Raw genomic sequence first — 15,612 nt, 5'->3', positions numbered from 1 at the left:
TCCCTGCTTTCAACTTTTTTAGGCATATACCTAGTAGAGGGATTGCCAGGTCATATGGTAATTCTATACTCAGCTTTCTGAGGAACTACCAAACTGTCTTCCACAGAGGGTGCATCATTTTACATGGCCACCAGTAATGAATGTTTCTATTTTTCCACATCCCCCCAAACTTGTAATTTTCTGATTTTTAAGTAGAAAACATTCTAGTGGGTATGAAATGAATGATATCTCATTTTTTTTCCTTTGCATTTCCCTAATAGGTAGTGATTTTGAGCATCTTTTCATGTGCTTTTTAGCCATTTGTATATCCTCCTTGAAGAAAAGTCTACTTAAGTCTTTCACTTGTTTTTTAAATTGAGATGTCTGTCTTTCTATTGTTGAGTTGTAGGATTTCTGGATACTAATGCCTTATGAGATACACGGTTTCCAAATAATTTCTCCCATTGAGAAAATGTTTTTTCATTATCATGATAAAGTCCTTTGATGCACAAAAGTGTTTTAATTTTGATGAGGTCCCATTTATTATTTTTTTCTTTTGCTTCTTGTGCATCTGTCCATGTGAGTCCATTTGTAACAGAATGAGCAAGGGGGTGGGGACTCAGCAAATCACCCCTTGCTGATGTAGTTGAATAAAAGCCCTAAAGTGATCTTATCCAGTCAGCTAATAAAAAGTCCCCTCAGCTGAATTTAATGCAATCAAAGGGTATCACACCCAGAGGAAATAGATTAGTTTACAAACATAAGCTTTAACTCTCTGGGATTCACAAAATAATCTCCAACTTCTACATACCCTTTATCATACTGAAGAAGTTTCTTTCTATTCCTATTTTTCAAAGTTTTTTTTTTTTTAATGAATAAACTATGCTGGATTTATTCAAATGCCTTTTCTGTGTCAATTGAGATGATCATGTGGGTTTTTTTCCCCTTCATTTTTTTAATGTGGTATATTATATTAATTGATTTAATGTTTAACTACCTTTGCATACTTTGGATAAAACGCACTTGGTAATGGTGTATAAATCTTTTAATATGCTGTTAAGATTCGATTTGCAAGGATTTTGCTGAGGATTTTTGTATCTATTAATATATTCATAGGAGAAATTCTATTTTTTTAATTGTGCACAATGATTTATTATTTATACAAATAATACAAAATGTAACTAAGGAACATTTAAACACACTTTCAAAAGCTGAAGGCTTTTAATTTAACAGAAAAGAGAATGAGGAGATTTTTAATGAAAACAATTCAAGTGTTCAATGCAGAAATTTAATAACCAGCAAGAAGTATAAGGTACATCCAGGAAGTCTCACATATCATTGTAGAGAAGAAACAATACTTTCAGAGAATTATCTTTAGGTAAAGAAGTTTAAGTTGTCAGTCAGGGAAAGAAGTACTGTATATACACATATGAAAAGTAAAAATCGGGCTATAAAAAGGGGATCTAAACTGAAATAATTTGAGAGATGCTAAAAGGCATTTATTCCCCCAATCTCTACAAATAAAATAATTTTAGGAACAGAGATTTTTGAACCTCTGTTTTAATATCCTCCCCATAACTGTCCTCCCTTTCATATTCTCCTTGATTTGTATTTAGTTGATATCTTTGTTCATGTGTACTAAAAGTCACATGATCCCAAATGAGTATATTTTTTATATTTCTCAACTGACTTCCAATGGTAGCCTGAGCTTGCTGGTGAAGCAGAATACTGAACCTGGCTACCTTCCATAATGCTCTTTTCTTCCCTCTACATCCTTTCCAAACCTTCTATAACCATAAACTTTTATCTTGTCATTTGAATTCCTACAGACAGTATCTGAGGAATCTCTTCTACTAGAAAAATACCTTTCTAATTTACAGGGTTTTTCTGTTTTGCTACTACCTGCCTGAGATTGATAGCTATTGTGTAAATCTCACGGATCATTAGACCTACCTCCAAAATCATCTGGAATTTCAAATGAAGATGAGGAGAGAAGGTATCTATCTTTCTCTTTTACCTGTGTTTTTTGATACGGTAACCTATCTTGCTTTTCCAATAGTTTTTCCACTTTTTGTTTTTGGTGAAGGAAAGATGCTGAAGTATTGGCTGGAAGTGGATAGCACTGTCTTTTCTATTCTGATCTATCCGATTTAAAGATACCTTTGATCAGGGGTTCTTAACCAAGGGATCTGTGGAAATATTTCAGGGAGTCTGTGAGCTTGAACTGGAAAAAATCAACTTATTATCTTTATTTTCTCTGACCTCTAACTGAAATCTAGCATTTCCTTCACTTATGAATGGATGCAATAAATTACAGAAGTATTTATTTCATATCACATTACAGTCCTGCATATCTCAAAAAATTGTTTACGCTCATCCACACTTTGAAATTAGGGTAGTTGTTAGACCCGACACTAGTTGAGTGTCAAACTATCTGTCGCTGCATTCTGAGAAGGGGTCTGTGATTTTCACCTGACTGACAAAGGGATCCATGGAACAAAAAAGGTGAAGAACCCCTGCCTTAGATGAGTGCTTTTTTGAACTGCAAGAAGACTGAACTGTTTCTCTTGTTTCTTTTGTCTTCTGTGACCAGAAGAGGAGGATGAAGAAACTGATTCATCAGCAAAAGAAACACTTGAAGAGGAAGATGATTTTTTCTTTTTTTTTAACCTCTTCTGAGTTTATGCAACTTTTCTGCACTTGTTTCTGTTTTCTTAGTTTTCTGCTTTTCTTCTTTTCCAGCTTTTTTCCTCTACATGTGAAGTTTCTACAGTGCATCCTCTGTATCTTTAAAAGTCTCATCCAAAGCCAAAGCTTTCTTACAGTAACCTTCAGCATTTAAAAACTTTTCTTCTTCTTCTGTCTTCTTTCTACAAGGGTCTGGCAGAGGTATTTTCTTGCATTCCTCTAACTTGGACAGTTTTCCAATGCAAGCTCAAAATCTTCTATTGCTTTGTTCGGACTTCCTTTTGTTTCATATACTGCTCCACGAGCTACTAAAACTTCCACATTTTGTCTATTTCAAGAGCCTTATTGTATTCATTCATAGCATTCACAAGATATCCAACCTTAAAATAATCTTCACACATTTTAAAGCCCAAGATGCAGATTGTTTCTCTCTTAATGAAAAAGCAAAATCGTCTTCAGAGAAAGTTTTGCTTTACAGGCCTCTAATTAAAGATGGTGAATTAGACTCATCTATTCCTAGTTTCCTCAGAAGGAATTCAACTATTCTTGGGATTGATGAATCCCAAGGAATTCTGCATGATATTTTCATAGGACTCCAAAGGATTACTATTTAATTCAACACTTCTCCTGAAGTATAAAGGAAGCTCTTCAGAATTCATTACACCTAACTTAATCCCAGATAGGTGTGGCAGAAGAGATGAGCTACATAGAAATTCTGCAAGCTTTTCATAATATGTTAATGTCCTTGCTTGCAGCTCGGATGATATCACCAATTTGGTAATATGATAAAGGATCCCCATGGTTACTATGAGAAGGCACATCTCTTAAAGGACAAAGAGCTGTGGTTTCTAAATGGGATATATTTCTCATGATGCCACTGCCTAAACAGATAAGACCATGAAAAACTCAAATTCCTAAATGGAACTAAGTCTTCCAATCACTGCATTTCCACACTCAATATCTCGGAAAAACAGTTCTCTCCAGTCCATACTAGGTATCTCCATGAACCACTCTAAAGGTGGCACGACTGCATAATAATCTTCACTGTTTTCATTTACTTCAAAACCTGCAGGCACATCTGATTTCCAGGAAAACGCAAAATGCAGATCAGCTTTATTAGAAATGAATTTTTGTATTTCAATGTTGTCAACTCCCTACTCTTTACCGCCCTATAAATGCTATTGGGACTGTGAGCCCCAAAGAGGCTCAGCCACTGACCCTAGTAGGCTCTGGAAGGGCAGATTGTCCTGCTGTTCACTCAGGAGCAGGGGGAGCAATGATGAGCTGGCTGGCTACTAATTCATCCCTTCCGTGTCTACTACTTCAGCCCATTGGCCATGGAAGCTGGGGGAAGCAGCTTGGAGACCATCAGAAACACACATCACAGTCCTACATGATTGCCTCCCGGAAGTGCTCTTTCTTTCCTCGTAGTAACTTTATCTGGCTTTGGTATTAGGGTGAAGTTAGCCTCACAGAATGAGGGTAGTGTTCCCTCATTCTCAATTTTTTGGTAGAGTCTGGGAAGGACTGGTTTTAATTCTTATTGGAATGTTTGGCAGAATTCACCTGTGAAGCCATTTGGTCCTGGGCTTTTCTTTGTTGAGAGGTATTTTCTTTTTTGGGAGGTATCCAGGACTTCTTACTGAGAAGCGGGCAACCAAACCACTGAGCTATACCTGCTTCCCTGTTGGGAGGTTTTTGATGACTGATTCAATTTCTTTACTTAAAATTATTCTGTGGAGATAGTCTATTTCTTCCAGGGTCAGTATAGGTTGTTCAGGAATTTCCTAGAAATTTAGGAATTTCTAGGAATTTGTCTAATTCATCTAGGTTGTCTAGTTATTTGGCATACAGTTGTTCACAGTATCTTAGGATTCTTTTTATTTCTGTGTAATTGGTAATATCCCTCCTCTCATTTCTGATTTTGTGTCTTCTTTTTTTCTTTGTCAGTTTAGCTAGTGGTTGTCAATATTATCGATCTTCTCAAAGAACCAACTTTTGGTTTTGTTTATGTTTTCTATTGTTTTTTTTATTCTCAATTTTATTTATTTCTGCTCTAAACTTTGTTTCTTTCCTTCTGCTTGTTTTGGGTTTAGTTTGTTTTAGTTTGTTGTTCTTTTCCTACTTCTTTCAGGTGTGAAGTTAGGTCTTTGATTTTAGCTCTTTTTTAAAAATATAAACAATTAGGTATATAAATTTCTCAGCACCGTTTCACTGCATCCCATACGTTTTGATATGTTGTGTTCTCATTTTCCATTTGTCTCAATATATTTATTGATTTCCCTTCTAATTTCCTCTTTGATTCACTGATTGTTTAATAGTGTGTTAACTTCCATATATTTGTGGATTTTCTAGTTCTCTGTTATTGATTTCCAGCTTCATTCCATTATGGTCAGAGAATATGTCCTGCATAATTTCATTTTTTTAAAATTTATTGAGACTAGTTTTGTGACCCAACACTTAGTCTATCCTGGAGACCCATGTGCACTTGAGAAAAATGTATATCCTGCTGTCTTGGGGTGCAGTGTTCTGTACATGTATGTTAGATCGAGTTCATTTATCGTATTATTCAAGTTTTCTGTTTCCTTACTGATCTTCTGTCTAGATGCTCTACCTATTGATAAAAATGGTATATTGAAGTCTCCAACTATTATCAGTGAGGTATCTATTTCTCCTATCAGTTTTGTCAGTGTTTGCCTCATATATTTTAGGGCACCGTGATAAGGTACATAAAGATTTTTTTTGATGGATTATCCCTTTTATTAATTATTAATAGTGTTTAATAGTAGTAATAATAGTGGACTTGGCCCAATGGATAGGGCATCCACCTACCACATGGGAGGTCCACGGTTCAAACCCCGGGTCTCCTTGACCTGTGTGGAGCTGGCCTATGCACAGTGCTAATGTGTGCAAGGAGTGCCGTGCCACACAAGGGACATGCGCGAGGAGTGTGCCTTGTAATTAAAAGTAATTATTAGTGTTCTTTTGTCACTTAAAACAGTTCTGATTTAAAGTTGATTTTGTCTGATATTAGTATAGCTAACCCAGCTCTTTTTTGTCACTATTTGCAAGGAAGAGTTTTCCCAACCTTTCACTTTCAACCTATTTGTGTCTTTGGGTCTAAGATGAGTCTGTTTCTTGTAAGCAACATATAGTTGGATCATGCCGTTTTATCCATTCTGCTAATCTGTGTCTTTTGATTGGAGAGCTTAATCTATCAATATTCATTAACATTATTAACATGAACATAAGAGATTCTTATCCATTCTGTCAGCCTATGTCTTTTGATTGGGGAGTTTAATCCATTAACATTCAATATTATTATTGTAAAGGCATTACTTTATCAATTTTATCATTTGGCTTTCATATGTCATACCTTTGTCTATCTTTTTACTCTTTTGGTTACTTTTTCTGATAGTCTTCACTTCTACACTCTCCTCCAAGTCTCTCACTCTCCTCTTGTCTTTTCTGGCTACAGAACTCCCTTTAGTGTTTGCTACAGAGCTGGATTCTTATTTACAAACTCTCTTAGTTTTTGTTTATCTGTGAGTATTTTATTTTTTATTTATTTTTTTAAGATTTATTTCTTATTTCTTTCCCTCCCCCCCCCAGTTGTCTCTATGTTTCTTTTTGTTGCGTCATCTTGTTGTGTCAGCTCTCCGTGTGTGTGCGGCGCCATTCTTGGGCAGGTTGCACTTTCTTTCACGCTGGGCAGCTCTCCTTACGGGGCACACTCCCTTCACGTGTTCCCTGTGTGGCATGGCACTCCTTGCACACATCAGCACCGCGCATGGGCCAGCTCCACAAGGGTCAAGGAGGCCCGGGGTTTGAACCGTGGACCTCCCATGTGGTAGGTGGATGCTCTATCCATTGGGCCAAGTCCACTTCCCTATCTGTGAGTATTTTAAACTCACTGTCATATTCAAAGGACAATTTTGTCAGATAAAGAATTCTTGGCTGAAAGTTTTTCTCCTGCAGTACCTTAATTATATCATGTCGCTGCCTTCTTGCCTCCATGGTTTCTGAAGAGAAATCTGCACTAAGTCTTACTGGACATCCTTTGTATATCAAGTTTCTCTTCTCCTTTGTTGCTTTCAAAATTTTCTCTTTATCTTTGGCATTGGACATTCTGAATATTTTGTGTACTGCGGTAGGTCTATTTGGATTTATTCTAATTGGAGTATGCTGTGCTTCCTGGACACATATATTCATGTCTTGCATGAGAGCTGGGAAATTTTCAGCCATTATTTCCTCAAATACTCTTTCTACCCCTTTTCTTTCCTCTTCTCCTTCTGGAATTCCCATAACACACATGTTGGTGCACTTAGTGCTATCATGAAACTCCCTGAGCCCCTGCTCAATTTTTTCCATTCTTTTCTCTTTTCTCAATTTCAGCTACGTCCTCTACATCGCTGATTATTTCTTCATTGATTTCAAATCTGTTTTATGCCTCTATGCATTTTTTTCAGGAGGCACCAGGGATTGAACATGGGACCTTGTATGTGTAAAGACTACATCCAACCACTGAGCTATACCCACTCTGCTCTACTGTATTTTTAATTTCCTTTATTGTGTCTTTCATTCCCATAAGCTCTGTTATTTTTCTATTCAAAATTTCAGATTTTTCTGTGTTCACCCAGTGTCTTCTTAATGTCTTTTATTTCCTTAGCTATATTGTCCTTCAACTCCATGATTTAATTTAGGAGGTTTGTATGAACCTCACTGATTAGTTGTTTCAACTTCTGTGTCTTATCTGGAGCTTTGATTTTGTTCCCTTGCCTGAGTTAAATTTGCTGTTTTCTTAGTATGGCTTGTAATTTTTTGCTGCTGTCTAGGCATCTGATTCTGATGCTCAGTTTACTCTGATGTTCAGTTTCTCTCTCTTGCCTAGGAATTTACTGTAAAGTAGCTGTTGCTACCTCAGTTTGTTGAGTCTTAGTTCAAATTGTTCTAGATATTTAGGACTGCCCCTGTTTAACTACTCAAACCAGAGCGAAGGACCCGGTAATGTGTTGCAGGGCAGCTTCCAAGGGAACTTGGAGAGGGGGACAGTAAAGGCCCCTGATTACCTATTTATGTATCCCTTTTTGTGCACTTTCCTTGTCTGCCAGCAGATGGCGCTCTTTGGCTCAGCTCACACCTCAGGTGCTGGGGAGGAATGCATTCAGTATAACTCTGCAGTGGGTGGTACCGAAGCAATACCCTAAGGGCTGGCCAAGGCTCACAAACAAACTTTCTCAGAAGCTGTTCTCCTCCCTTGGTGGCCATGCCCTCCCTTCCTCTGCCTCCTCAGCAACCAGCCCAGGACAGCAAGGAGGGTGATTGATAAGGCAAATTCATCTTTAGATTCCTTCTGGTTCTCAGTGCAAACAATGCCTTCGTCCCACCAGGCCTGAAAGTGTGGGACTCCTCCCATGGAGCAGACCAAGTTTGGTGGCCAAAATCTGAATTTGCTTCCCTCTCCCCTTTCTTGGGGAAAAGGATGCCTGCAACCCCGTCAGTCCACTGCCACTGCAGTCCACGGACTGCTGTTTGCTCCAAGGGTAGGGCATGTACACCAGCTGCTGCTGTTGCAGCTTTACTCACGGGATCTTTCCAGCCAGCAGAAGAGAGAAGGGTCTCTCTTTCCTTCACCCCTCTCTCTTCTGGATGTTGTTTCACCTTCCCCTGGTGTCCTGAGCCTCTGACCAGCCCTCCAGACTCTAGCTATTTTTTTCTGGGACAGAAGTGATTCCCTCGGCCTCTAATCCTCTCCCAATATAATAGAATATTAATATAATCCATTAACATTATTACTGTAAAGGCAGGACTTACTTCAGCCATTTTGTCCTTTGGTTTTTATAATTATATGGTTTTTTGGTCTCTTTTTTCCTTTATTGTAATCTCATTTTCTTACAGTTGATCTTTTCTGATCCCTTCCTTATTTTTGTTTATGCATGTATTTTCAAAATATTTTCTTTGTGGTTACCCTGGGGGTACATTATACAATCTACATCTATAACCTACTAATCTGAAAAGATGCCAACCCCGCTTCAATAGCATACATGTTCTTTCCTCCCTTACCCGTTTCCCTTCTTTATGTTGTTTTTGTTCCACTTTATGTCTTTATAATTCATGTCCATTATCAGGAAATATGCCTTTTTTTTGTTCAGTTATATGCTGACTCTCAAAGTAATTAAAAGAGTAGAACTATGTATTTAGGATACAGTACTACTGGGTTTTGCACTTACCCTTTTAGTTACCTTTATTAAAGATCTTTATTTCTTCACACTACTCAAAGCCACTTTTCTCCTGTCTTTTCTTTTCCTGAACTCCCTTTAATAATTCTTGTAGGGCAAGTCTCTTGTTGATGAACTGTGCCAGTTTCTGTTTATCTGTGAATATTTTAAGCTTTCCACCATTTTTGAAGGACAGTTTCTCCAGAAAAAGAATTTTTAGCTGGCAGTTTTTCTCTTTCAGTACCTTAAATATATCATACCACTGCCTTCTTGCCTCCATGGTTTCTTATGAGAAACTAGTACTTAGTCTTATTAAGGATGCTTTGAATGTGATGAATAGATTCTCATTTGCCTGCTTTCAGAATTCTCTTTATCTTTGGCATTTGACATTCTGATTAGTATGTGTTTTAGAGACAGTCTATCAGGATTTATTCTGTTTGGAGCATGTTGAGCTTCTTGGGCATGTACGTCTTTCATAAGAGTTGGGAAATTTTCAGTCATTATTTCCCTAAATTTTTTTTCTGTCCCTTTTCCCTTCTTTTCTCCTTCTGAAACACACATAACACGTTTGTGCACTTCATGGTGTCACTCAAATCTCAGGGAAACAGATCAATTTTTTCTATTCTTTTCTGTGTTCTTTTGGCTGTCTGAGTTTGATGGTAGTCTTCTAGTTCACTGATTCTTTCTTCTGCTTGTTCAAATCTGCTGCTGTATGCCTCTAGTGTATTTTTTTACTCTCTATTATTGTGTCTTTCATCCCCATAATTTGCTACCTTTCTTTTTATCCTTTCAAATTCTTCCTTATGCTCACAAGTTGTCTTCTTAATATCCTTAACCTCTACATCTCTATTTTCCTTCATCTCCTTTAATTAATTTAGGAGACTGGTTTGACCTTCTCTGATTAGTTCCAAATTCTTTGTCTCCTCTAAAGTTTTCAATTTGTTCTCTTGAATGAGCCATATCTTCCAGTTTCTTAGTATGGCTTATAGTTTTTTGCTGATGTCTGGGAATGTGATTATGTAAACATTTTGAAAAAAATAATTTTATTATCATACCTCAGGGAGCCAGATGTGGTCAATCAGAAAAAAGTCTACTTTGTGTTTAGGTGGTCCAACCAGCAGAAACTGGATTGAGTGTGTGTGCCTCTTAATAGTTCTGCCATGGTCTCTGTCTCTTTTTTCCCTTGAGGGCGCTTTTGTATGCAGCACACACTCAGAGGCTTCTGCTCTGCCCTGGGTCTCTGCAGACTTACATCCCTGTATCTGCATAGGCATGGGGTTATAACCCACTGCTGTGAGGAGCTCTATAGTGTGCATCTGCAGCTGGAGAGACCCAGGCTGTGCTGCCTCTGTGCAACTTCTAAGTTGCGCAGAACTAAGAGAGGGGGAAGGGTACGGACTGGCAGATCTGCGGTGGAAATTTTCTTCCTGTTCTTGAAGATACTTTTTCTTTGATTCAGCATTTGTGGAGTCCTTCTCCAGTCTCTATCATCCTCCAAAGTTTTAAGCAAGTGGGGCTTGTCTTTTTATTAGCCGATTCTGAAGGGCAGTTTTTCCAGGGGATGTCTTACATCACTATCCTGATGACATCACTGGGTTGAGTTTTTCAAAAAAAAAAAAAAAAAAAATTGGTGTCCTACTGTACATATGGCTATCTATTCAGCTTTTTTCATTTAAGATATGAATTTCTGTGACATTAAATATTTTTGAACACATGAAAAAAAAAATGAACCAAGTGAGTCTGTCAGCTTCAAGGAAAAGAACAGTATTTGACCCAATGATCAAATTTGAGCTTTCAAATGAATATCAGACTTTTGGAAAACCTTTATCTGTTATCATGAACCTGGTAACTTCCCAACACTTTCTGAGATTGGTGGTGATTAGTAAGTGTGATTTTTAAATATTATATAATAAAGGATGTCAACATTTAGAAAATCTGCATAACTCAGTGAACCAGTATTTTCCAAATGACCAATGCATGGTTTTATAAAATTATGCATAAATAAAAGATGCATACAAACTGCAAGATTGGGAAGCAGGTTTGGCTCAACTGATAGAGCCTCCGCCTACCACATGAGAGGTCCAGGGTGCAAACCCAGGACCTCCTGACCCGTGTGGTGAGCTGGCCCACGCACAGTGCTGATGCATGCAAGGAGTGCCGTTCCATGCAGGGAGGTCCCCCGCATAGGGGAGCCCTACGCGCAAGGAGTGCGCCCTGTAAGGAGAGCCGCCCCGCGAGAAAAAGTGCAGCCTGCTCAGGAGTGGAGCCGCACACATGGAGAGCTGACGCAGCAAGATGATGCAACAAAACGACACAGATTCCCAGTGCCGCTGACAAGAATCCAAGCGGACACAGAAGAACACACAGCGAATGGAGAGCAGACAACTGGGTGCGGGGAGGGGAACAGGAGAGAAATAAATAAAAAATAAATCTTTTAAAAAAAAACAAACAACACTGCAAGATACAACCATGTTTGTTTTTCTTTTTTTTTTTTTAATGTAACGGGATGAAAATTTCATTGATATGGCTCTACATTCCAGATTGCAACTAAGCTGTAAGAAAGTACCTCTTATCAAATTTTGGTATAAAATCAAAAAAGAATATATACAATTTTCTATAAAGGCTATTAAAATACTCCCCTTTTTTCAAACTACGTATCTATGTAACCAGATTTTCTTCATATACTTGAACCAAAACAACATATTACTACAGACTGAATGCAGAAGCAGATATGAGAATGTTTTCTTTTGTAGACATTAAAGAGATTTAAACAAATATAAAACAATGCCAGTCTTCTGATTAAACTTACTTTGTTTTGGAAAATAATATTTTTCATAATACGTTAATAGGCAATGGGTTTATTTTTATTTTAAAAATTTCTGCTCTAATTTCTAATACAGCAAATATTGATGGATATAATTCATATAAACAAAAGCCCACTGAGGTCCTCAATAATTTTTAATGGTGTAAAGGAATCCCGAGTCCTAAGAGCTTAAGAACCACTGTTTTACATAATAAGGAAAAAGGACAGATTAGAAGAAGGGGTTATCAGAAGCAGGGAAACCAATTAGGATACGATAGCAATAGTCTAAGAAAGAGACATTAAGGACCTAGCTTTGGGCAATGAATGTTGAAATAAAAGAAGGCAAGATGGAGTAAGACAATTTTTGAGAAAATCAATACAATTTGGGGATCACTGTGAAGGAAGGGAAAATATAAGAGAAACAATATGAAACAATGATGGGTTTCTAGCATTGGAACCAGATACCATTAACAAATCTTAAGTGTGTATGAAGGCCTATTGGAAGAAAATGATGAGTTTCATTTTTGACAGAGTTCAAGGTGATTATGGCCATCATAGGAGGAGATTTCTAGCAAACATAAATGTGGGTCTAGAACTTAGAGAGAGAGCTTGGAGATAAAAATTTAAATTGGTTCTCCTAGCATATTTGTTGTAGATGATATTACAGAATGAGACAGGTTACCCAGGGAGAGAATATAGAAGAAAAAAGAACACTTTGACTCACTTTTATTAAAGTCCAATGACCATATCTAGGCCCTCAACACCTCTTTCCTAGACTATTGCCATCATATTCTAACTGGTTTCACTGCCTCTATGAAACATTTTATGACCCTCCCTCCAAGAATAGCTGACCACTCCCTCCTTTTTGTCACCATAGTATCTTAAATATACTCTACAAAAGCATCTAACCACAGTCTTTTGCAGTCATTTATTATATATTTATATTCTCTGTTAAGCTGAAATGATCTTATGGCACTCTTTATTCACAATGCTTTGGTATACTCAGTCTCACAGTAGGGAACACAATAACATAACCCATTATTTTTATCATTATTTATATTCTGGATTCTGAGTTTCTATGTCATATTCATCTTTATATGTCTTGTTTTTAGGAGCTCTGTAATTGTTTTATGAAAAGGGAGAAAGGACAAAAAAAAGGGGAAAGAAAATTACCATTATTCCTCCCTGCACTCCTGATTGGCTGCCAACCCCATCCCCACTATTCCTGATAAACACCCACTCATGCTTCAGGACTTAGCTTAAATGGTACTTCCTCAGGGACTTCCCTGATCACACCTGAAAAGTGCCAACCAACAGTTGGACACAGGTAATATTTTTCTACTAAACTAACATTACACTCCTGGTTTGGCTTTTTGAATAATTGAGACATTATTGCAATCGTAAGGAATTAACTAATATTACTGTATGATTATCTATACCAAATGAAGGAAACAATAATCCAAAAAATTAATTTCTATTTGGCTTTGAAAATTCTGTTTTCCTAACTGTACATCATATTAAATAATATTAACTTTACTTTGTATTACGATACATAAAGAGGAATGGTATACAATTCTAGTAAGACAATGGAATATCCATACATGAATAATTTTGATGCCTATGTAACTATATTAAGAAGATAATGCATTTTTTTCTACTTTGCTCTCTTGGCAGAGATAACTAATAGTCTCTGTTCTCCCCTATGTCATTAATAGATCCCATGATTATTAGGCATATATATATATACCAGGAAAATGATTACATTTCTTAGCCTCCCTTACAGCTAGCTATGCCCATTTGACAAAAGTCTGACCTTTAGGAAGTAGAAAGAGTATGTAAAATGTCTGGGATGTGTACTTGGCTACTGTGGAGGTGAGGCCCTTCTCTTATCTTTTCTCCTTCCTAGTGACTGGAATGTGCATATGAAAGCTGAAGCCAGAGCAACCATTTGGGCCACAAGGTAAAAAAGTACATTTGAAGATGGATGGGTAACAATATAGAAGGGGCCAGGGTCTCTGATATATCATCAATGAGCTCTCTATACCAGTGATGGACTACTTATATTTATATGAAATAGAAAAAAATGTTTTCTCTGCTGTTTTGGATTTTCTATTTCCTGCAGCTAAACTCAATATTAACAGCTCTGAAAACACTTTAGATAAATAGTCACCTGATACATTCTGTCTGCTGGTTTCACTTTCTCTGTCATTTGAAGAAGAACTTGGCTCTGAAATGCTGCTCTCTGTTCCTCCCATCAGTGGTCGCAAATGGTTTACAGACACTTGCTCAATGAAAGATGTGCCGTGCTTATGGAAGTACCACCATTCAAATATCTACAATAAACAGAAAACATTCTTCACTTAAAATAGAACTGATAACAATACAGTGAACCCTAATGTAAACTACGGACTATAGTTAATATAATAATTATAATAATGTTGTTTCATCAATTGTAACAAAAGCACCACTGTAACACAAAATGTTAGTAAGAGGAAAAACTGTGTGTGTAAGTAGGGTATTGGGCACTCTGTATTTTCTGCATGATTTTTCTGTAAACCTACAACTTCTCTAATTAAAAAAATAATTTTAAAAATATGACATGAGCTAAAACAAAACCTTCTCCACAGATGTTCCTGTTCAATCCCTCTCCTTCCAAAAAATTAAGCCAATCACAAGGTTCTCCAATAACACATTTTGAGCAAAAGTACTTTATCATGAAATTTAGACAAGCTTAGGAAAAACTAGAAGAAATCCATTTGTAAATAAAGCACTAAAAAAAAAACAGTAAGAACTGTTCAACATAAAAATAATTTAACTGGTACGTTGCATTATCATTGTATTCTGTCTGAAACATAATTAAAAGAAAAGCAATTTTGATAAAACTGGCATGGTGGATTAAGCACTAGAGTAGGGTCAGAATGCCCATACTTGATTCCCAATTCAGTCATTTATTAGCTGCAAGCCTTGGGCAAGTCACTTAACCTCTCATAGTCTCAATGTTCTCATCTCTTAAATATGGTTAACAAGAATTTTAAGAAAGTTATTTTTGAACAATAAAGTATTCTACCAGTATTTGGCAGTACTACTAACATAGATTAAGGGTCAGGTTGATTCCCATATTGAACCATTTAAAAATCAGGATAGTCACCTCTTTCTGTTTCCATGGTTTAGCACTGTTATAAAAAGAGGGACCAAAAGAAGCTCTCTGTGCTGATTTAGCAGACTGTTTTGTATTTGGACATCTCCAACCTTCCCAATTCCCTTTGCCAGGCTAACTCCTTTGAATTTCAGCATAGATGACACTTCCTCAGGAACTTTTCCTGATTCCACAGCACAGAACAGGTAGCTGCATTATGTACTTCCATTGAATCTGTTTGTCTGGCTTATTTTTTACAGCTTTATTGACATATAATTCACATACCATACAACTTACCCATCTAACGTATAAATTCAACAGTTTTTAGTATATTCATAGATATGTGCAACCATCACCAGTCAATTTTTAAAACATTTTCATCATCTCAACAAGATACCCATGCTCTTTAGCTATTACCCTCCTAGGGACCCCCTGCTCCGCTGTGCATTCCCTACCTCCAGCCCTAAGCAACACCCAGTAGGCACTCAATAAAAAATTGTCAAATGAATGAATCAATGTCCATAATGAACTTTTAGACCAAATTCCATAAAGAAAGAATCTATGTTTGTCTTTCTGTCAAATTATCCTCAATATCTAGAACAGTGCCTGACACATAATATGCTTCCCATAAATATTTTTGCATGAATAAATCAAGCACATTCAGTTTAAAATTCTAGACTCATTTGAACAATTTTAAGTAACTAGTTTTCTGTATTTTGACTGCAAAATTACTTTAATACGCTCTTCCTCTTATTTATGGACCATTTCCCTTTAAAAGTCAAGTGATA

General features: G+C 36.9%; 1 protein-coding gene and 2 pseudogenes across 12 annotated transcripts in view; all 3 read right to left on the bottom strand.

Moving 5' to 3' along the window:
* Window positions 1–15,612, bottom strand: part of ST7L (suppression of tumorigenicity 7 like) — a 147,163-nt gene that overhangs the window by 125,877 nt on the left and 5,674 nt on the right. For all 12 annotated transcript variants that reach the window (XM_058303041.2, XM_058303033.1, XM_058303035.2 and 9 more), the window contains exon 3: window positions 13,859–14,021. In XM_058303041.2, coding sequence (XP_058159024.1) covers window positions 13,859–13,943 — 85 coding nt within the window. In that variant the 5' untranslated portion in view covers window positions 13,944–14,021. The remainder of the gene's footprint in view (window positions 1–13,858; window positions 14,022–15,612) is intronic.
* On the bottom strand, window positions 1,381–2,331 carry LOC139439542 (tetratricopeptide repeat protein 14-like; annotated as a pseudogene).
* LOC139439541 (tetratricopeptide repeat protein 14 pseudogene) lies at window positions 2,286–6,795 on the bottom strand (annotated as a pseudogene).

Source organism: Dasypus novemcinctus, chromosome 9 (genome assembly GCF_030445035.2).
Source record: "Dasypus novemcinctus isolate mDasNov1 chromosome 9, mDasNov1.1.hap2, whole genome shotgun sequence".
In the NCBI taxonomy this organism is placed as follows: domain Eukaryota; kingdom Metazoa; phylum Chordata; class Mammalia; order Cingulata; family Dasypodidae; genus Dasypus; species Dasypus novemcinctus.
The sequence above is the reverse complement of the archived record's forward strand: the minus strand, read 5'-3'. Positions and strand labels throughout refer to the sequence as shown.